The sequence below is a fragment of the Penicillium psychrofluorescens genome (assembly GCF_964197705.1).
Source record: "Penicillium psychrofluorescens genome assembly, chromosome: 1".
NCBI lineage: Eukaryota > Fungi > Ascomycota > Eurotiomycetes > Eurotiales > Aspergillaceae > Penicillium > Penicillium psychrofluorescens.
Window position 1 is genome coordinate 248,015 of NC_133439.1, and position 20,126 is coordinate 268,140.

Here is a 20,126-nt window from a genome sequence, read left to right on the forward strand (position 1 = left end):
GCAACAAGATCATCTATATCTCACTAGGCATGTAGCTGAGAGTACCCAGGAATTAGCTGAGCGTACCCTGCTCATCAATACCTACCTCCTCTGGTACTCACTCCTATTTCCCACTCTCTCAGTTGTTTAGACTCAGGGATTTAGGAAGGTTTAACGGGAGACTAGGCTTGTTTTTTTTTGGAATTTGTGGAAACACTCGTGCGTTTTGTTGTCAATGATGGAGCAACTTCAAAAGTCTTCGTATAAAGACCATCCACAAAACATGGTCGACGACTATATGATCTGTATCCTCCAACCGCTGTTGGAAGACCAAGCCCAAGATGTTGAGGTGACAATGAACAGGTGGCCAAACTGTCAGAAGCGGCTACCCAGATCATAGGGGAAACTCCTTCATTTCGCCTCACTGAAAGAGACATTAAACCGGAAGTGACTAGCTAGAGGTCTTTGACGCGGTTCGCTGCCTTGTCTATAGAAGTAGAGACGTTGAAGAAATACACCCACGAGTTCGATTCCTACATCGTTAGAATGTAGTAAGAAGCAGTACACGTCCAACTGACGGGGGTGCTCCGGAAAAGCTTCCAATATAGATGAGTGTGTCTGAGCGCTCAGGTCGGAGAATCAATCGAAGAGTGTAGGTGGTCGCACCAGTTTCGGGACGTACTGTACTCCTAACGAGAAATCCGATCTTATTTGAACGGTCTCTGCTTCTGGCGTGAATTCCAATTCAGCGTTTTGGATATGCTATGCACCCAATCATCGCCCCGCCGACCGGGAGGTAACACGTTGGCGAAGGGATAGCGAGAGGCCGACACAGTCACGTAGTCGCCGGGGTGTAATTCAACCCTGACAGCCAAAAGGTTAACCTGAATCTCGACCTACTCCAAGGATGTGGGGAAATACTCACCTCTCACGGCCATCGAAGCTAGCCCATGAACTAGTCCGAGCATCGTAAGGCACACCCATGCGCAGGACGATGGTGTCTGGGAGGATAATCGGTCGAAAGGACAGAGTATGCGCGCAGATGGCCGTAACGAGGATGACCGGGTTCTCCGGGTGAGAGAGCGACCCCCCGGCAGCAAGATTGTAAGCGGTTGATCCCGTCGGTGTGGCAATGCAGATTCCATCTGCAAGAAGAGTCGTGAAGTGTTCGTCGTCGCCAAACAATTCAATATGCGACATGGCTGTAGCAGAAGCGCGGTTAGTGGTCGTCCGAGAAGGCTTGGAACGAGAGACATACTGGGGTTAGGTCCACGATCTAGCACCACATCATTCAATATCTCATAGACTCGATCAGGCGTATGCGTCAAGGTATCCTCGCCTTCTTCCCCAATCAATTCCTCCACGAGATCCCGCTTGGTCAATTCCCTCGAGTGCGGGTTTTTGGACCGCGCTTTGCTTCTCATGATGGTGCATTCGAAGCGTAGACGCAGACTGACCACCACCCCATCTCGGAAGGCAGTTTCAAGTGTCTGCTTGTAGTCTGCAAAGTCAAAATTCGTGAGGAACCCCAATGATCCCAACGCAAAAGAAAGCACGGGCGGCACGATTCGCTGGAACAGCCAGCTAGTATAGAGAACCGTGCCATCCCCTCCGAGGGTGATGACGAAATCAAAAAGATGCGGTTGATCCTGGGCCAGTTGGAGGTCCCAGTACTTGAGCCGGCCCTTGGCCGACGGCGTCTCCTGCAAGAGCTGTAGCTCCCCAAAATCCGGGTGTGTTTGTAGCCGTCGCTCGACATAGACAACGTACGGCGTGTCACGCTCTTGAGACAGTAGCCACCGAGTCAGTTTCCTCGTCAAACTGACCAGCGATTCGTCGTGCGCCTTGCACACGACAAAGACGTTCTTGACGGTAAGCTTGAGCTTGATGCTGCCTAGCTTCTTCGATAGCTTGCGCACGTTCCACGCCATGTCCGACAGCTGCCGTTTCGTCAGGTGTCGCGATTGGACGATGGTCGGAGCCGGCTTCACGATCCCTGGGTCGCCGACGTCGGCCACCGAGACCCGCGCACCTTCGTCAAAGGGCGGCTTGACCAGGGCGACGGGCTCGTCCTCATTCTGCGCCTCGTGGACGACATTCTCGTTGTCCTTGAGATTATGCAGCGGCGTGGCCCATTCGCTGGCAATGAGAGAATGAACGTAACAAGCGGTTGTCTTCTCATTCTCCTCGATGCGGGGCCGCATCCTGGGCTTGTCCATCGTAACGAGGGATGACTTGCGGCGGTGGTTGGAGTCGGGGTAGAAGACGACCTAGGATAACATGGAAGCGTCAGTCGGATCCTGCCCTTGAGTAGTGCTCGGTACCTCTAGGTGGTTCTGGGTCTCGGAATCGCTCAACCCTCCGTAACTCTAGGATTCAGTGATCAGCTAACTCCCGGTGACGCGCGATAGGCTTCGCCACTTACATCATCCAGCGAGGGCAGGGAGGACTCCTGCTCCTGACTTTCCATCGCGATCGGTGTTCAAGGATTACACTGGGCGTGTTCGGTCATGGTGTGTTTGGTGTGGGGGGGAGGCGAGGGAGTTGCAAACGGCAAAGGAAGAAGTGTGGTGGGTATGACGTCGATCATTGGCCGGTGGGTATAACAACGCAATTATTATTGTTATTATGATGGACGGGAAGAAAGAGTAGGTATTGTCTACAGTTCGGTCGGTTGGTCGAAGCAGCGAGAGTGTATGGGCCCAGTAATTCCATCATACCCGGGTGTTCAATTGCGATAACTACAGTCTGTGAATGGGCATCATCGTCTACATAGAGTTCTTCATCTCCCGCAGAGCAGTCATCACGTCCACTGGCTTCGTCTTTCCCGTCGCTTTCTGGATCTCCGGGTCCTATACCATCATGAGCATCGGGGGTAGACCGTCAGGATAAATCAGGGACTTACGTGGACACGCATAAACACGTTGTGGAGCTACGCTTCGGTCAGTCTGAACAATACCCAACAGGGCAGCACTCACCTTCTCATCTCCGATCGTGAACTTCCCCTGGGTCTGCTGGTTTTTCTCTGCAAAATCTTGGAGCTTCTGGATCGGCTCCGTTTGGGAGACGGTCATGCAGAACTTCACGTTCTGCTTCGTGTACTCGTGGCCGGGCTAGAAGGCGTAAGCATGGGCGGTCAATCAGAAACGGCGGGCAACATACGTAGACTCGAGTATCGTCCGGCAAAGAAGCCAGAGTCTCATTCAATGCCTTGTGCATCTCTTCCGCATTGCCTTCGAAGAACCGGCCGCATCCTAGACCATCTTAGATGAGGGTCCCAGTGGGCACGAAGCAGACATACCCGCAATGAACAAAGTGTCTCCCGTAAAGACAGCTCGTTGGGACCCGTCCTGCATATAATAGCAGATACTGTCCTGCGTATGGCATGGAGTGTGGAGCGCCTTGACCGAGATGCGCTCTCCGATCTTGAACTCCTCGCCGTGTTTGGGAGTCTGGGTGACTGACTGGCACTCCTTGCCCCCGATGACAGGGATTTTGCCGAATTGTTTGAGCTAGTCTCACCGGTCAGTCCATCTCATGCGACACCCAAGGGGAAAAGACCGACCATGTCATTGTTGCCCCCCGCATGGTCCCAGTGGCTTGCTCACGATGTGTTAGTGACTGGTCCAGCCGAAATCCAGGTCCAGACATACTGGTGGGTATTCACAATCGACGTCAGCTTGATCTCGCCTTTATCGATCATGGACTTCAGCACCGGGGCAACCCTGCATTGTGGACATGATTAGTATTGTCGGCGGAGACACCGAGCCGAAGACAAATCACTGACTCGGGCGGATTGGCCGGATCAATAATCACGGATTGCTTCGTCGGCTCATCTACGACCAGGTAGGCATAGTTATTGCCCTTCCCGGTCCCTACACGATTCACGAACCCAAATAGTCAACAACTGGTGCCCGCGTCTATAGCCGAGGCCCTACTTACACATAGGGATCGAGTGAATATGCATGGCTCTGACGTGTGGTTTGAATGAACGAGGTGGAATTGATGAGCGGACCACGCGTGCGATACTCATCACCGAGTCAGAATCAAAATGCGGGGAGTAAGTGCTGGGAACAACTGGGATGGATGATTTGCAATCCAAAACAACGTCATTCGGCGGAAGGTTATTCCAGATCCACTCCCTGCCACTCACCTTCCCGACTTCTCGAGTTTGGTGAATGCTTGGTTCACTGGGCTCGGTCTTGATATCCTTCATTGGTGGCATTAGTGATCCTCTTCTTCCATTAGGACAGTTATTACGACATTAGAGTTATTTGCATATATTGGGAAGAGAGATTTTGGGGATAGTTGGTGGTTGATATACACCATAAAGTGAGAACGCCCGTAGGATTCAATATTAATGAAATGGCTCGTTCTAACTAATATGCTATTGAGTGATAACATGGTGTTCTCCGATCTATAACGAGGGGTCAATTTCAATTTGTAGAAGGACAGACCCACAGCTCAAACCCCCCACCCCAGAACGGAACTCGGAAGCGCGGAATTACCTCCGACGACACGCCCTTCCGTTGACCATTTAATTATTTTGCCGGTTGGCCTTTTAGACACCTTCATTTACTTGTCCTGCTTCCATCAAGTCACCGGAGGCTCCTATCGCGACAATCCGTCCATTCGCTCTCGGATTAGCCCCTCGGACTCCGATCCATTCCACCGCACGGGAATAATGGATGGCCAACAGTTTCGGGATGCAGCCCACTCTGCAATCGACGACAGTGTGTTAATTCCTTGGATCGGCCATTAATATCCCTATAATCTGACCCCAACTCAGTCGTCAATTACTTCGACTCCGTCCCCGAGCGGCGGGTCGTGCCCGCCGTGGAACCGGGCTATCTTCGCCCTCTGATCCCTGAAAATCCTCCCACAGAGCCGGAAGAATGGGCACAGATCCAGAAGGATGTCGATGACAAGATCAAACCCGGATTGACACATTGGCAGTCCCCGAACTTCATGGCGTACTACCCGGCCAGCGTGACCTACCCCAGTATTTTGGGCGAGATGTACTCGGCCACGTTTACGGCGCCGGCATTCAACTGGTTGTGCTCGCCGGCCTGTACGGAGATGGAGACCATTGTCATGGACTGGGTTGCCAAGGCTCTTGGATTGCCCGGGTGTTTCCTCAGCACATCCGAGAACAATGGAGGCGGAGTGATTCAGAACAGTGCAAGCGATGCTATTGCCACGATCATGGTCGCTGCGCGGGAACGGCGCGTACGGGAGATGGTTTTGGCCGAGGGCTTCAAGGAAGGCACTGCAGAATACGAGGATCGAAAGATGGATCTTCAGCCCCGACTCGTTGCCATTGCCAGTGATCAAACCCATAGCAGTGCAGCAAAGGGCGCACTGATCGCTGGAACGCGATTCCGGAGTGTCACGGCGCGCTTGGAAGACGATATGGGAATGACGGGTTCGCGTCTACGGGAGGTTCTTGAGAAGTGCGACAAGGACGGCTTGACGCCTTATCACTTGACAATGACCTTTGGCACTACCAACACTTGCGGGTTGGATCGCTTCGCTGAGATCAAGGCTGTTCTCCAAGAGAAGCCGGCGTGGCAGCGAATCTGGGTGCATGTCGACGCTGCCTATGCGGGTGCCTCGCTTGTGGCCGATGAGTGGCAGTACATTGCGAAGGAGTTTGCGGAGGGCGTGGACAGCTTCAATATGAACTTACACAAATGGTTACTCGTCAACTTTGATGCAAGGTATGCAGATTGATATCTCATTATCGGCCACCAGCTTATCCGATCCAGTGTTCTCTTTGTCCGGAATCGGCTAGACCTGACCAATGCTCTCGACATTACTCCGACCTACCTGCGCAATCCCTACTCGGACATGGGGACTGTGATCGACTACCGTAACTGGTCGATCTCCCTCGGACGACGCTTCCGCGCGCTGAAGATCTGGTTTGTCATTCGCAGTTACGGTCTGAATGGCCTGAAGGCCCATATCCGGAAGACCATCGGCTTGGGAAATATCTTTGCGGACCTGGTTCGTAGCCGGTCCGATCTGTTTGAGATTGTCACCAAACCCGCCTTTTGTTTGACCGTTTTTCGTGTCAAGAACCCCCAAGCATCCGCAAATGGGGCGAACGGGTCGACGGACGGTGTTGCCGTATGTACTGCAGACACGGTCGCTGACGGGCTCTCGAAGAAGGTATACGAGTTGATCAACTCGAGGGGGGAGATCTTCATCACCTCGACAGTCATTGCTGGGATATATGTCATTCGGGTCGTGAGCGCCAATCCGATGGCCGAGGAATCGTACGTCTGGAACGCATTTGATATTCTCGTTCGCACCACGGAGGAGGTGTTACAGCAGAAATAAAGGCTGGCATAGGCCATGCTTGTATGTAGTAGTTCGCTAACTAACGGCTCTTGTCCATGACCATCCCTAACTCACTGTATGCTCGTCATTCTCTCCTCCCATTATTATTACGATTATTTAATGTTATTATTAGAGCAATTAGCGCATAGTCAACTATATTATTACTTAGTTAATGTTGAATAATATACGTTTAGTCTTTGGGGTGGATCTTGCACGGTCGGAACTCGCAGAACACATCCACTTTGCCTCGGCCCGCCGAGGGCGGCGATAGGCGGCTTGTTGCGGCGACGCCAGACACAGACTCTCTCTCCTTGTTCTTCCTCTACCCACTCCCTCATCTTCTCTTGTCATCATCCTTTCTTTCTTTCTTCCTCCCGCGTCATCCCACATCACCCCCATAATGCTCGCTCCGTCCACACGTCTTCCTGCCCGCCTCTCCAGGCGGGTCATCCCCACACTTCAGCGCCAGTTTAGCTCCGCACGCCCGACGTTGCAGGAAATCCAGGATGCTTACATTCTGAGCGCATCGCGAACACCGACTGGCAAGGTATGCAACTCTACAAAGCCTAACCGGACTTTTACTGACCGCCTGTCTAGTTCAACGGTTCATTTGCCTCCGTCTCGGCACCTGAGCTGGGCGCCGTCGCCATCAAATCGGCTCTGGGTAAATCAAAGGTTCCGATCGACAAGATCACCGACGTATATATGGGAAATGTCCTGCAAGGCGCTGTGGGCCAGGCGCCGGCTCGTCAAGCCTCCATGTTCGCGGGGTTGCCTCCGACCGTTGAGTCCATGACCGTCAACAAGGTTTGTGCCTCGGGTTTGAAGGCGGTGGCGTTGGCTGCACAGAACATCCAGCTGGGTTTGGCAGAGGCCCAGGTGGCGGGTGGCATGGAGAACATGACTCGCGTGCCGTACTACATGCCCCGCTCTAGCCACCTGCCTCCGTTCGGGGAGATTAAGCTGGAGGACGGCTTGATCAAGGACGGTCTCTGGGATGTTTACAACAAGTTCCACATGGGTATCTGCGCCGAACAGACGGCCAAGAAGTACGAGATTTCGCGCGAGGACCAAGACCAGTACGCCATCCAGTCGTACGAGCGAGCCCAGCAGGCCTGGAAGGAGAACAAATTCGCAGATGAGATCGCGCCGGTCACAGTCAAGAGCAAGAAAGGAGATATTGTCATCGAGCGAGACGAGGGCTACGAGAACCTCCGCATCGATAAGATGAAGACCTTAAAGCCCGCATTCCTGCGCGATGGCACGGGTACGGTGACCGCTGGCAACGCGTCTAGCATGAACGACGGCGCGTCCGCCCTGATTCTGGGTAACAAGGATTTGGCTCGTGAGCTCGGCCAGGGTAGCCGGGTGCTGGCCCGCATCGTGTCCTCAGCAGACGCTGCCATCGACCCTGTTGACTTCCCCGTGGCTCCTGCGAAGGCCGTTCCGATTGCACTGGAACGTGCCGGTATCACCAAGGACCAGGTTGCCGTGTGGGAGTTCAATGAAGCCTTCGCTGCGGTGATCAAGGCCAATGAGAAGGTTAGTTGAGTATCAAGCCGATCATAGATATAGTGCTGACAGCCTCGCGCAGATTCTCGGTCTTGAAAATGCCAAGGTTAACTTGCTGGGAGGCGCGATTTCTCTTGGCCACGCTCTCGGGAGCTCCGGGTCTCGTATCCTCGTCACTCTACTTCACCAGTTGCAGCCCGGCGAGTACGGTGTCGCCGCCATCTGCAATGGCGGAGGTGCTGCCACTGCCATGGTGGTGCAGAAGTTGGATCAAGTCAACTAGACATTCAGATCGATACCCTTGTATAAACAATATGAACCATGCATCCAATCATTTGATCGTATCACAAATGGGCTGCTGCAGGCAAAAGAAGTCCTCCAGAAATTCTGGGCCTCGGGCCAGACGCGTTGGGATGTCTGCTTTGATAAACCGTATTCGTTTGCGACGCAGCTTGAGACGGACAAGAGAAACCTCAGATAGCCGGACAACAGTATCTCAGTACATGGTCCTTAGAGACTCCTAGCACCCGTACAAACGATGCCAAAGTTAGGTATATGGTATATCAATGCCTGGTGCGCAAGGCCTCAAACCAAGCACGTGACGAGCATCAATAATCTTGAAAGAACTCCATATGGTTCACCCGATCTTCAACTCATTTCAAACCCGGTCATTCTGCCCTAAAACGGCCGAGGAGACAGTCTAGTGCTTTTTGGATCCAAACATCGGCGAACTGGCCGCTGCAAGGGAATAACGCAAGCTGGCTTGCAGAACGAACCGAGATGTCTTCGTCTGCAGACGAAGGCGATACGGGGCATGATGTACCCATCAACAAGATAACAAGCTTCCACGGCAGGCTGAATCAATACCGCCATGAGAGCAGCGCCTCCAGCAGATTGACAAACACAGTGCCCGGTTGCTCGACGCCGGACCTGAAGCGAAGCATCACCGCCGTCGAGTCCCAACCCGTAATTCCAAGCGCGACGGCCAGCGAGAGCGCGAGTCCGAAGCGCCGACGAGCCGTCGCACAGACGCCGACGCCTTCTCCAACCAAATCCGGCACCTCATCGTCACGAGTGACCCGCTCACGTTCCAGCTCATCCATTCCAAGCTCTCCCCCGTCAACAGCAACCTCTCGGACGCAAACACCGAGCAAACGCAAACGAACCCCTCGAACAGAAACACCAACCATACCTTCCGGTCCACCCTCCCTCCTCCGTGACTCGATTCCTCCGAACTTAATACTCCTTCTCGTAGGCGTGAACCCAGGGCTCTTAACTGGAGTAACAGGGCACGCCTACGCCCACCCGTCCAATCTATTCTGGAAACTCCTGCATTCATCAGGAATAACCAGTATCCGCCACCCACCATCAGACACATACAAACTACCGGAGCTGTACAGCGTGGGCAACACGAATATCGTAGAACGACCCACGCGGGACGCGAGCATGCTCAGCCGGGCGGAGATGGATGCCGGCGTCCCCGTGCTAGAAGCCAAGGTTGCTATGCAAAGACCCGAGACTGTGTGTCTTGTTGGAAAAGGTATTTGGGAGGCGGTGTGGAGGGTTCGCCATGGGAGATCTATCCGGAAGGAGGAGTTTCGATATGGATGGCAAGGTGTTTCCGAGAATATGGGATGCGTTTCCGGTTCGGGCTGGAGTGGTGCGCCCGTTTTTGTGGCTACGACGACCAGTGGACTGGCGGCGGGGATGAGACCTGCTGAGAAAGAAGCTATTTGGGCCGAGCTTGGGAGCTGGGTTGCGAGGCGCAGAGTAGAGAGAACATTGTCTTCTGCGGCTGTTGGGGCCGTGGTTTAGCTCTTCAAGAAATTGCCCATCAAACAGGATAAGGCAAAGTAGATATCAACGAATAGTACGATTCAAGTTCTTCCTTGTTCCTAGTGAATCCACGGCAACAATACACACAGCCGATATCAGGCTAGTTGACACTGGATTAGACTCTCGTCACCTATCCGGAGCTGTCCATATGTTGATGATTGCATGCCAACAGACTTCAATTGTACAGGTACAGCATGATTCGAAATCAGATAATCGCCCCCTAAAGTCGGACCCCCAACGCTGCGCGGTCGAAAAGCCCGGTCTCGACTAGGGAGTAGGCTAGGCCCTTTCAAGCTTTCTAGCGATCAATTGCAGCCGGCTCATATACATCATAGAGTGTCTTCTCAAACTCGCGAATAAATGCCGGTGTCACACCTTGGTCGTGGAGAACCATTATCTGAGAGCCGTAAAATCCACAAAGCCCAACCTTCCGGTCAATCCACTATCTCAATTGTCAGTAGATATCAGGTGGGAAGGCAACGCAATAGGAAGTACCCAATAACAGCGCGTAGCGCCTTGCCAAGTTATGCTGCCAGCCTTTCTACCACCCAACAAATCTCTTTGGTTCACCATCCCGGCGAGACAATGGTCAACTTCCATACCGACGGGAGCCAAATCACCGAAGTTATCTTTGAGATGTTCGGGATTAGTACGGAAATGTCGAAATTTCTCTGTTTGAGGCAGGCTGTAATTGAACATGAGGTCGGTGGTCTCAGGACGAAGTAATTTTCCGTCGTTACGGAGCAAAGATGCGAGAAGCTTCAGGAAGTCTGTGCCAGAAGTATATAGGTTGGAACCACCCATGTCGACTTTGGGATCGATTGGATATACGCTCTCGCCCGGCTGGACAGTGCCTTCGGGGCCTCGAGATGTCATCTGAATAAGGTTGACAGCGACATGTGGATTGTCTAAGAGACGGTACGTCGTGTGTGTCATTCCGAGCCGCTTAAAGATGTTCTCTTGACAGTATTGCTCGAGAGTCATGTTTGTGACTCGCTCAACCTAACAGCGGTTGGATGGTGATCTAGCAAACAGTCGGCGGGAAAGAAACTCACAATTTGGCCAGCCCAATCGGTACTCTGTCCGTACGTCCAACTTGTCCCTGGTTCAAAGAAAAGGGGTTCAACTGACTGCCATTTCATTTATTATTAAGAGAAAAGAGTAGGGAACAAGGGTGAAAATCAATGACATACCAAACTGCCCATGGCCTGCCGAACCTCCTCTAATGCCTTTGCTTTGGTTTCAGGGTCATCGTTCATGAAATATCGTAGAAGCACGGTTCCTCTGCTATCGCCAAGTACAGTGTAGTATTTCATTAACTTTTCCTCGTCCAAGCTGGCGATCCCGGAAGTGTGGGATAATAGCTGCCTAAAGATCGGTTAGAAAACCACGACTCATTCGGCAGCATAGTGCAGGCACCGAAGGTGAGGTATTACCTCAACGTGATTCGATTCTGCGCTAGAATCAAGAGGGGCTTCTCTCTGTGTTCTTCCCCCTTCAAATCCCACTAGGATTTGTGGATATTTCCATTCGGGTAAAAAATTGGCAATGTCATCATCTAGACCTACCAAGCCACGCTCAACCACTTGCATCGCCGCCACAGACGTGACCAACTTCGTGGCAGAGGCTGAGACAGAACGTTGTGTCGGACGAGACTGGTGGGGAGTCTTCCTCTAAACGGCTTTTGCCGAACGATTTGAAGTACTCCAAGGAACCTTTGATTCGACTAGTCAGCTAGTTAACTATTGCTAGTAGTGGGCGGTGGGGGTGGTGGAAGTGATGAGAGAGTGTGAGAATTTACTCACCATCACGACTGGCCGCAGCAAGGACGGTTCCTGGCAGCTTCCCAGTCGTAGTGGCTCGTTCGAACTTTTCCTCGAGAGCCTGCATTTTGTGAATGGATAGGGATAGGTTTACAAGAGGGTTATAGGAAGGGGTTACTATTTGTATTAGGCGAGTGATGGTGACAGGATTCGAGATTAGCGTGGGCAGGGCTGCTGAGAGCGTAACCAAAACTGGCTTAGGGTTGTTTTAAGTCAGGGTTCGGGAAACAGTTTGTGTTAGTATAGAGGGTAAACTGATTTCGAATATTGCAGTATGTTGACCAACGTTATTACATGACGTGTAGATGCTAATATCCTACTTTGGACGCCATTTTCGGCTCCCGAACTACCGTCACCTAGCGTTGTGGAGTGATTCACTAAAAATTGTCTTGCGTATACCCTATCAATATAAATATTCTATCTATTCAATGATACCATTCAGGTTGCCCCCCGACATGCCACCATATTTTATAGTAGCCATGATCTCGCTCATTAAAGTACTTTTTTGTTCTTTTATAATCTGAATCATGATCATACAGCATCATCCATCATCCATCATCCAGCCCCAGTTATCCAGATCTAGTCCATCTGCGCAAACTCCTCTAACGCCTCATGTAATCTTCCAAATACACCGCCATGCCACCCCTTCAACGCTTCCCACTCCTCCCCTGACAACATGCCCCGATTCATGCGCAACCACCCCCCAACAATAAAATCCGCATAACTTGCCCTACTCCCCAACAGAAACGGCCCACTCGCATCCCTGTTATAAAACCTAGCAATCCCGCCTAGGGTCTCCTCGAACGACCTCAAAAGCTCCCCCCTTTTCTCCCCACTAACCGACATAGCCTCCCACGGCACTCCCGCCCTCCGCGAGAACTCCGCCTTGCTCTCCTCCGCAGTCGCAGGATCAAGAGGAAAGCCTTGCACCACCAGCTGTGCATGCGCACTAAACGCAGCATCCACATTCGTATTAAACTTTGCGTACGCCGCAAGATTTCCCTCCGCCGCCTCCGCCTCCGCAATCGGCGCGAAAAGCTCCAAGTCCTGCCCAAAGACGTACCCGAGCTCCTGCATCGGGAACAAGTCACCCGCCCCCGAGGACGGGTATTGTTCCTGTAGATATGTCGCGATTTCAAAGGAGTCACCCACTATGCGCCCGGTGGCTGGGTCGGAGACAACGGGGAGGGTGTGGTAAGGGGATCCGTCGGCGAATTTGCGCGAGGCGGGGATGTTGAGAGCGCCGCGGACGGAGCTGATATCAGGCAGGGGCACCCATCTTGTTTTGTAGGGGGTCTTTTTGAAGTTCAGGGCATAGCGGGTTTTCCAGGGGTTTGGGGAGCAGGCAGTCTTTTCAACGGGGGGAGCGAGCGCGATATCGTAGAAGGTTATTAGGGCCGGAGAGGATGAAGTAGTTGAGGTCGAGGTGGTGGACGCCATAGTGGAATATTGGACGAAGAATCGGAGTCCAAGGAGTTGATGAAGCGCAATGTACTCTGTCAATCGGATTGGAGTGTTTTTTTTTTTTTTTTGGCTGTTACTTGATCCCTGGAAGAGCAGCTCTATATACCGATTGGTGATTGGTGTGGAGGGCGGTGATGGTTGAGTCAGGGTGAGTCATGCACAATGCGGGGAATGGCCCGCATGCGGTGTGTATGGAACAAGTCCACCATACAGTCGTTCTCGAAATCGCCTTGACCGGGCTTCTCTTTCAAGTGTGCACAAAGAGCTTCTAGCATAGGCGGAGTGATACTCTTTGGGCGTCCAACGCCATTTCGGGGGGCTCTAACGTTCCCGAACGCTTGCAGGTTGGAGCGAATGTGCACAATTGATTGTTTGCTGCAATCAGCGGCATATGCCATTTGAGATGTCGTTAGGGAATTACTCTGAATCATATGATGAATAAGCTCGAGTTGTAGAGGTTTCAAGTTCAGTGCCATCTTGCTTCGTGCCATGTGTTGCGACCGTCGACCGTCTTCCTGGTGCTATGTGGACCGTAGCTACAGTACGAGATCGGTCGATCCATAGCGGGAACCAACAACAAACCCGACCACAACGACATCATATCAGCGACCCCATCCCTCTACACAATTCCATAATATTCCATATCATGCGATTGCTGCCTGAGTGCGCATTTCATTAGAGCCCGAAACAACCAAGGTTGGTACCTTTAAGCACATCTGGGTGAATGTAATCTTAGTCATCTTTCAGACAGCCCGGTCCCCCTGAGTGACACTTTGACATCGTTCGTGCAACGCTCAGGTGAGCACGATAACGCCATCTATTCGTCTTGCTTCGATCAGCTGCCGAACATTTTAACACCCTCGACGTCATGTTACACTCGTCCCTATTGGTGATAAAGGTGCTCAACAGTCCCTCCATCTTGCAATACGCAGTCGTCGTCTTGGCCTGCCTGTCCTAGCATAACCGAGCAGCTCAGCTGTACTAATACATTCGAGCGAGGGATGGGACTATACGAGATTTCTGATCCCCCTAGCAACACATCTCACCTTCAATACAATCAAACGCCTGTCGAAAAAGGCAATCAACCGGAAGATGAAGAAAAGTGATAAATCAGAGACGCGTCAGCGCGCAAAGAATTTAATGAAGAACGCTTTCACGCCCAAAAAATACAGTCCTCAAGACACAACGGCCCAACTGGAGTCTGAATTTCAGGAAGGTTCGACAACCATACCCACGTCAGCCTCTACCAGCCACTCGAGCGCATTCAAGCCCGAAGGGGAGGACTCTGTAGAACCCAAAGACCTGTGGAAAGCTGCTTACGATCAACTGGACGAAACTCAAAAGTCTATGCTGTCGACAGTTGAGGTTCCTACTAGACCAAACAGCAACGGTGCTCCACAGGCCATTGACGTCGTTCATACGGTTATCGAGACGACTAAAGGACAATATGAACAATATCAAAACGGGGGACCGAAGATCCGAAGGTCAAAGGGGGACGATATCAATGTTCACAAAGTGCTCGAGGGGCATGAACGTTCGGTCAACGCGGTGGTCTTCTCCCCAGATGGCCGGTCGGTGGCATCAGCCTCATATGACGGAACTGTGCGTCTCTGGGATACCGCGACGGGCTCCCAGCAACAGAAGCTCGAGGGGCATGAACGTTCGGCCCTGACGGTGGTCTTCTCTCCAGATGGCCAGTCGGTGGCATCGAGCTCAGATGACGGAACTGTGCGGCTCTGGGATACTGCCACGGGCACCCAGCTACAGAAGCTCGAGGGCCATGAAGATTCAGTCAACACGGTGGTCTTCTCCCCAGATGGCCGGTCAGTAGCATCAGGCTCACTTGACGGAACTATACGGCTCTGGGATACTACCACAGGCTCCCAGCAACAGAAGCTTGAGGGCCATAAAGATTCGGTTAATACGGCGGTCTTCTCCCCAGATGGCCGGTTGGTAGCATCAAGCTCAGATGATAGAACTATATGGCTCTGGGATACTACTACAGGCTCCCAGCAAAAGAAGCTTGAGGGCCATGAAGATTCAGTCTGGACGGTAGTCTTCTCCCCAGATGGCCAGTCGGTGGCATCGGGCTCAAATGATGGAACTGTGCGGCTCTGGGATACCACTACAGGCTCCCAGCAAAAGAAGCTTGAGGGCCACGAACGTTCCGTCTGGACGGTAGTCTTCTCCCCAGATGGCCAGTCGGTGGCATCAGGCTCAAATGACGGAACTGTGCGCCTCTGGGATACCGTCAGTATAATTTAACGCAGTTAGGTACTATAATATACAGAGCGCGTTTTACTAGCCACTCGGTTTGACCTGGTCCGCCTAATAACTGATCCGCGCTAAGGCCTTGGCGGTGGGTCCAGAAAAGAGTTACGATGTGTGTAGCGGTCAAGGCGATTTCGAGAACGACTGTAACTATTACGCATAGTGACTCGGACCACGAGGGTCGGTTCGAGGTTCGGACGGCTTTCAGGGAACTCAACGATCTCCTAGTCAGATATACGGATGGCCATAGCCTCACCCTTCGAAGCCTAGTTTTGACAAGGCCAGAGCCCCATGCCTTGAAATGCCCTTTTATATTGTTTTCTTTTTTTTTTGGTGCTAAGAAAATGTGGTCCTGAGGGACATTGCATCTAGTGGACCTCGTCCACTGCCTTTTCAAGCTTGGCCAGCTCTTCTTGTGAGATTGGATATGTGTGTTCTTGCGACGGGAAAGCCCGGCTCTTGACCTCCTCGCGGTACTGGACAATCCCTCGAGATGCCTCGCCCCAAACATCGGCAAACTGCTTTACAAACTTAGGCACAAAGCGACCAGGTTGGAAGTAGCCGGTCATGTCGACCTGCACCAAAACCTGGCCCGAGCAGCCGTTGCCAGCCCCAATGCCAACGGTGGGGATCCGGAGTTTCTGGGTGATGATCGTGGCCACCTCCGGCGGCATCGCCTCCAAGACAAGCATGAAGGCCCCGGCCTCTTGCATGGCGATTGCATCATGGAGCAACTTCAACGCACCCTTGGCGGTCTTGCCTTGGACGCGGAAACCACCAAGCGAGTTCTGTCGCTGGGGTGTAAGGCCCACATGACCGACGACGGGCAAACCGGCCTGGGTAATGCGTTTGATTGTCGGGGCAATCTCCTCGCCTCCTTCGATCTTGACGCCTTGCACGCGGCCTTCCTTGACAAGGCGGATGGCAGACTCCATAGCCTGATCGGGGGAAATCTCGTACGAACCCATGGGCAGATCCGCAATCTGCAAGAAGAAAAAAAAGAAAACGCGCCGTGAGCCATACAATTCTTCAACAGGTTCAAAGTAAACTCACAGTAAAGGCACTTTTCGTTGCCCGAGCTACACTCCGACAATGCAACAGCATCTCCTCCATAATTACCTCGCTTGTGTTATCCAGGCCCATCGCCACCATCCCCAAGCTGTCTCCGACCAGAATCACATCCATGCCCGAGACATCGGCGACATGGCCGCTAGGGAAGTCGTGTGCCGTGATCATAGTGATTGGTTCTCCTTTCTTATAGAGGGTTTGTAATGTCTGGATGGTGACCTTCTTGCGAACATTGGTTGAGGTGGGAGCAGACCAGGAGCTGTGTCTGGCCTGGCTGTAGGGGGAACAGGACAACCGCGACGGCGAGGCGGAGGCGGGGAATGGTAATGAGGGATCGAAGCGATTGTGTTGTTGACCAGCCAGGAGAGGAAATATTGTTCGGGGCCGTGACGGCGTAGCTAGAACCGTCCGCGAGAGCGGCCGCAATGCCGAGCGCGGTGTAGCCATCGCTATACCCTATACCGTAGATGATGACAGCTGCGCAGGGTCGGTACTGCACGGGAGTCAGAGGGTCTTGCCAGACTAAACCGGACAAGCCGGTCGGCAGAGCTGGTTTGCTTTGTTGTTTGCAGTATGTCGGGAACAAATGCAATGACCTCACTACCTGGGGAACAGCGCAGGGTATTTATGCTCGTTTCCAGGATGAATAATACATCCCCTTTGTGGGATCCGCGGTATTCTGTGCCTTCAAACCTCCATCTGTCCGAGGTTGAGATTCGTAAACGTGCTGGGTTGTCCGGCGTAGACGGCAGTCTCTCTGCAGCCGGAGAGAGTCTTTCTTTTCTCGCCTAAATTCTGCCGTTTCTGGGCTTCTCGAGGGTCCAACGCACCGTTCGGGATGTTTTTTCCGGCCAGGGTGAAGCTGCCAGATGATCTGATGATCACTTTCTCTGCCAATGTCAAATCGACTCAAGCACTGGTGTCCCATCACGATGTCTGCGATGTCTGTCGCCGGCTGTCCCCAAGTCTTACACCGCCTTTCTCACCGCCCTACATCTGGGCCGAGGTTGGGCTGTCCTCCACCCCGTTACTTGCACCGCAGCCGAGATCACATGACCACCATGAGGGCGGTGCTGTTGGAGTCCAACAGCACAGCCTAATTTATGCAAAGTACACGGTGTACTGTGCTTTTCGCGAGCACAGTTAATTTGACTCTCCCCAATTTATTCCTGTCTCTCCAATCCCTCTCCCTTTCCCCGTCCATCCCCCCTAATCTCTCTTGCCCTCCTTCTTCATAGTCCAGTTCCGGGTCGGGATTTGTCCTGTGTATGTTGTTTGCGCTCATTTAATTGCTGGGCGGCGCATAAATGAAGCTCTCGGCAGCTTGGTTTGTTTTCTCTTTGGGGCACTAGGTTAAAATGATCTTACATCCATAATGCTGCGCCTACTGCTACCCAACGGCGCGTTCTCGTCTTTCACTTGGACCACCGTCTTCTACCTCGCGCTTATTGTGCCTTTAGCTTTCTTTGGCACCTCCACCAACGCCGAGGTGGTAGAGGAGGATGACGGGGGCTCTATTATTGGTATTGACTTAGGAACCACCTATTCGTATGTTCCTATCTCGATAATCCGAGACTGTCTAACTCGCATGTAGTTCTGTCGGTGTGATGCAGAATGGCACGGTCGAGATTCTAATCAATGACCAGGGAAATCGACTTACCCCATCGTACGTCGCTTTTACGGATGAAGAGCGTCTGATTGGTGACGCTGCGAAGGACCAATACGCTGTCAATCCACACCGGACGATCTTTGGCATCAAGTAAGTATTGTCTGTATTCAAACTTTTGTTTAGTCTTTTAATAATAGGTTTAGGCGTCTAATTGGTCGCAAGTTTGATGACACGGATGTCCAGAATAAGGCCTTCCCATTCAAGGTCGTCAACAAAGATGGAAAGCCCTACGTTAATGTCGACGTCAACAACTCCTCCAAGAATCTCTCTCCGGAGGAAGTCTCCGCTATGGTTCTAGGCAAGATGAAGGATATCGCTGAGGGCTACCTAGGCAAAACGGTCACTTACGCCGTTGTCACGGCCCCTGCTTACTTCAACGACGTCCAGCGTCAGGCCACTAAGGATGCTGGTACTATTGCCGGTCTCAATGTTCTTCACGTGCTCAATGAACCTATCGCCGCCGCTATCGCGTATGGTCTAGATAATATGGGCGAGGGCGATCAAGAGCGTCTAATTATTGTCTACGATCTGGGTGGTAGTACCTTCGATGTTTCTCTCCTGTCTGTCGAGGACGGCATCTTCGAGGTCTGGGCTAACGCCGGTGACGCCTACCTTGGTGGTGAGGATTTCGATCACCGTGTGATGGACTACTTCATCAAGCAGTACAACAATATCAACAACGTCGATGTCACTAAGGACCTTCAGGCTGTTGAAAAGCTAAAACGGGAGGTTGAGAAGGCTAAGCGAACGCTTTCCTCGCAGATGTCTACTCGCTTTGAAATTAAGGCCTTCTACAAGGGCAGAGATTTCTCTGAGACCCTGACTCGAGCCAAGTTTGAGGAACTGAACATAGATCTGTTCAAGAAGACCTTGAAGCCTGTGGAACAAGTGCTTAAGGACGCTAAGGTCAAGAAGTCCGAGGTTGATCATATTGTTCTTGCTGGTGGCTCTACTCGTATTCCTAAGGTTCAGTCTCTTGTGGAGGGGTTCTTCGGTAGGAAGAAGGTGAGCAGCGGTATTAATCCCGACGAGGCTATCGCTTTTGGTGCTACTATTCTTAGTGACGTGGCTAATCGCCCACATGTATCATGTACTCTCCCTATTTTTATGGACGTCAATCCCTTGACCCTAGGTATTGAGACTACTGGTGGTGTGATGACCAAGTTCATCCCCCGCAACTTTGTTATTCCTTTTAGCAAGTCGCGGATCTTTTCGACTACGGCCGACAACCAGTCCACCATCCTGATCCAGGTGTTCGAGGGCGAACGGTCGATGACTAGGGATAACAACCTGCTTGGCAAGTTCGAGCTAACCGGTATACCCCCGGCGCCGCGTGGTGTTCCTCAGATCGAGGTGTCATTCAACCTTGACGCCAACGGTATTCTCAAGGTCAGCGCTAGCGATAGGGCTACTGGCAAGGAGGAGTCAATAACAATCGCTAACGACAAAGGTCGCCTGACCCCGCACGAGATCGAACGCATAGTAATGGAAGCCGAGGAGTTCGCCGAAGAAGATAAGTCGATTAAGGCTAAGATCGAGGCTCACAATAGGGACTGTCTGGGCTGCCAGATTGATGGGGACGATAAGCAGGCCATCCTTGACGCTGTGAAGGTGACGGATTGGCTCGAGGACATGGTTGCTATTGCTTCTGCTGAGGACTTCGAAGCTGAGAACTTCGAGGAGCATAAGGAGAAGCTCCCGAGTGTTGCCTACCTGATCACTAGCAAGCTCTACGATTCTGCCCCAGAGGACGACGAGCCGCTCGACCATCGCGAACTTTAAATTTACAGTGCGTCTCGAAACCGGTGCCACCACCTACATTCTTTAATTGTTTCCCGAAGCCCAATGCCAAAACTCATTAGTGTATATTATGAATAGACCCGGGGTTCTTCGTCAAGCAAGGCGTGAAAGTAGGTGCCGTCAGGCTGTTCGTAAGTGACATCGGCCTTTGGGTGACACGATGCGGAGAAGTCAATTACAACGAAAATAATAGTAATTCAGCCTAGTTATGTTACAGTGAATAGAGAACAGCCTACACCGGCATACTGCATTCATCTCTCTGCATAGTTTCGGAAGGCACTTTCATACCGTCCGTTTACTACGTTTACTATGTGAGTCGAAAACATATTCCCCCACAGACATTGTTTCTCGGCCTGTATCCG

At 52.2% G+C, this 20,126-nt stretch overlaps 10 protein-coding genes across 10 annotated transcripts; 4 read left to right on the top strand and 6 right to left on the bottom strand.

Annotated features, from left to right (window-relative positions):
* Nucleotides 1-900: 900 nt before the first annotated feature.
* Nucleotides 901-2,409, bottom strand: PFLUO_LOCUS67 (uncharacterized protein; the record flags this gene model as incomplete). Its single annotated transcript, XM_073784332.1, has 4 exons — nt 901-1,181; nt 1,238-2,249; nt 2,304-2,346; nt 2,405-2,409. 4 exons carry the CDS (start codon nt 2,407-2,409, stop codon nt 901-903), a joined length of 1,341 nt encoding a protein of 446 aa, XP_073634166.1.
* A 338-nt stretch (nt 2,410-2,747) lies between these two features.
* Nucleotides 2,748-3,946, bottom strand: PFLUO_LOCUS68 (Cytoplasmic glyoxalase II; the record flags this gene model as incomplete). Its single annotated transcript, XM_073784443.1, has 9 exons — nt 2,748-2,831; nt 2,885-2,911; nt 2,958-3,092; nt 3,142-3,233; nt 3,281-3,491; nt 3,545-3,578; nt 3,633-3,704; nt 3,767-3,854; nt 3,922-3,946. 9 exons carry the CDS (start codon nt 3,944-3,946, stop codon nt 2,748-2,750), a joined length of 768 nt encoding a protein of 255 aa, XP_073634167.1.
* A 717-nt stretch (nt 3,947-4,663) lies between these two features.
* On the top strand, nt 4,664-6,321 carry PFLUO_LOCUS69 (uncharacterized protein; the record flags this gene model as incomplete). Its single annotated transcript, XM_073784554.1, has 3 exons — nt 4,664-4,712; nt 4,769-5,699; nt 5,748-6,321. The coding sequence occupies 3 exons, from the start codon at nt 4,664-4,666 to the stop codon at nt 6,319-6,321; spliced, it is 1,554 nt and encodes a 517-aa protein (XP_073634168.1).
* Nucleotides 6,322-6,721: 400 nt separating this feature from the next.
* PFLUO_LOCUS70 (mitochondrial) lies at nt 6,722-8,116 on the top strand (the record flags this gene model as incomplete). The annotated part of the gene is made up of 3 exons (XM_073784666.1): nt 6,722-6,868; nt 6,919-7,863; nt 7,916-8,116. The coding sequence occupies 3 exons, from the start codon at nt 6,722-6,724 to the stop codon at nt 8,114-8,116; spliced, it is 1,293 nt and encodes a 430-aa protein (XP_073634169.1).
* Nucleotides 8,117-9,967: 1,851 nt separating this feature from the next.
* PFLUO_LOCUS71 (uncharacterized protein) lies at nt 9,968-10,653 on the bottom strand (the record flags this gene model as incomplete). The annotated part of the gene is made up of 2 exons (XM_073784777.1): nt 9,968-10,111; nt 10,165-10,653. 2 exons carry the CDS (start codon nt 10,651-10,653, stop codon nt 9,968-9,970), a joined length of 633 nt encoding a protein of 210 aa, XP_073634170.1.
* A 594-nt stretch (nt 10,654-11,247) lies between these two features.
* PFLUO_LOCUS72 (uncharacterized protein) lies at nt 11,248-11,559 on the bottom strand (the record flags this gene model as incomplete). The annotated part of the gene is made up of 2 exons (XM_073784888.1): nt 11,248-11,384; nt 11,475-11,559. The coding sequence occupies 2 exons, from the start codon at nt 11,557-11,559 to the stop codon at nt 11,248-11,250; spliced, it is 222 nt and encodes a 73-aa protein (XP_073634171.1).
* A 512-nt stretch (nt 11,560-12,071) lies between these two features.
* PFLUO_LOCUS73 (uncharacterized protein) lies at nt 12,072-12,932 on the bottom strand (the record flags this gene model as incomplete). Its single annotated transcript, XM_073784999.1, has 1 exon — nt 12,072-12,932. One exon carries the CDS (start codon nt 12,930-12,932, stop codon nt 12,072-12,074), a length of 861 nt encoding a protein of 286 aa, XP_073634172.1.
* A 1,164-nt stretch (nt 12,933-14,096) lies between these two features.
* Nucleotides 14,097-15,221, top strand: PFLUO_LOCUS74 (uncharacterized protein; the record flags this gene model as incomplete). The annotated part of the gene is made up of 1 exon (XM_073785110.1): nt 14,097-15,221. One exon carries the CDS (start codon nt 14,097-14,099, stop codon nt 15,219-15,221), a length of 1,125 nt encoding a protein of 374 aa, XP_073634173.1.
* A 374-nt stretch (nt 15,222-15,595) lies between these two features.
* On the bottom strand, nt 15,596-16,742 carry PFLUO_LOCUS75 (cell wall bioproteinsis and architecture protein; the record flags this gene model as incomplete). The annotated part of the gene is made up of 2 exons (XM_073785221.1): nt 15,596-16,210; nt 16,281-16,742. 2 exons carry the CDS (start codon nt 16,740-16,742, stop codon nt 15,596-15,598), a joined length of 1,077 nt encoding a protein of 358 aa, XP_073634174.1.
* Nucleotides 16,743-17,670: 928 nt separating this feature from the next.
* PFLUO_LOCUS76 (ATPase with role in protein import into the ER) lies at nt 17,671-19,746 on the top strand (the record flags this gene model as incomplete). Its single annotated transcript, XM_073785332.1, has 3 exons — nt 17,671-17,843; nt 17,890-18,054; nt 18,108-19,746. 3 exons carry the CDS (start codon nt 17,671-17,673, stop codon nt 19,744-19,746), a joined length of 1,977 nt encoding a protein of 658 aa, XP_073634175.1.
* Nucleotides 19,747-20,126: the final 380 nt, after the last annotated feature.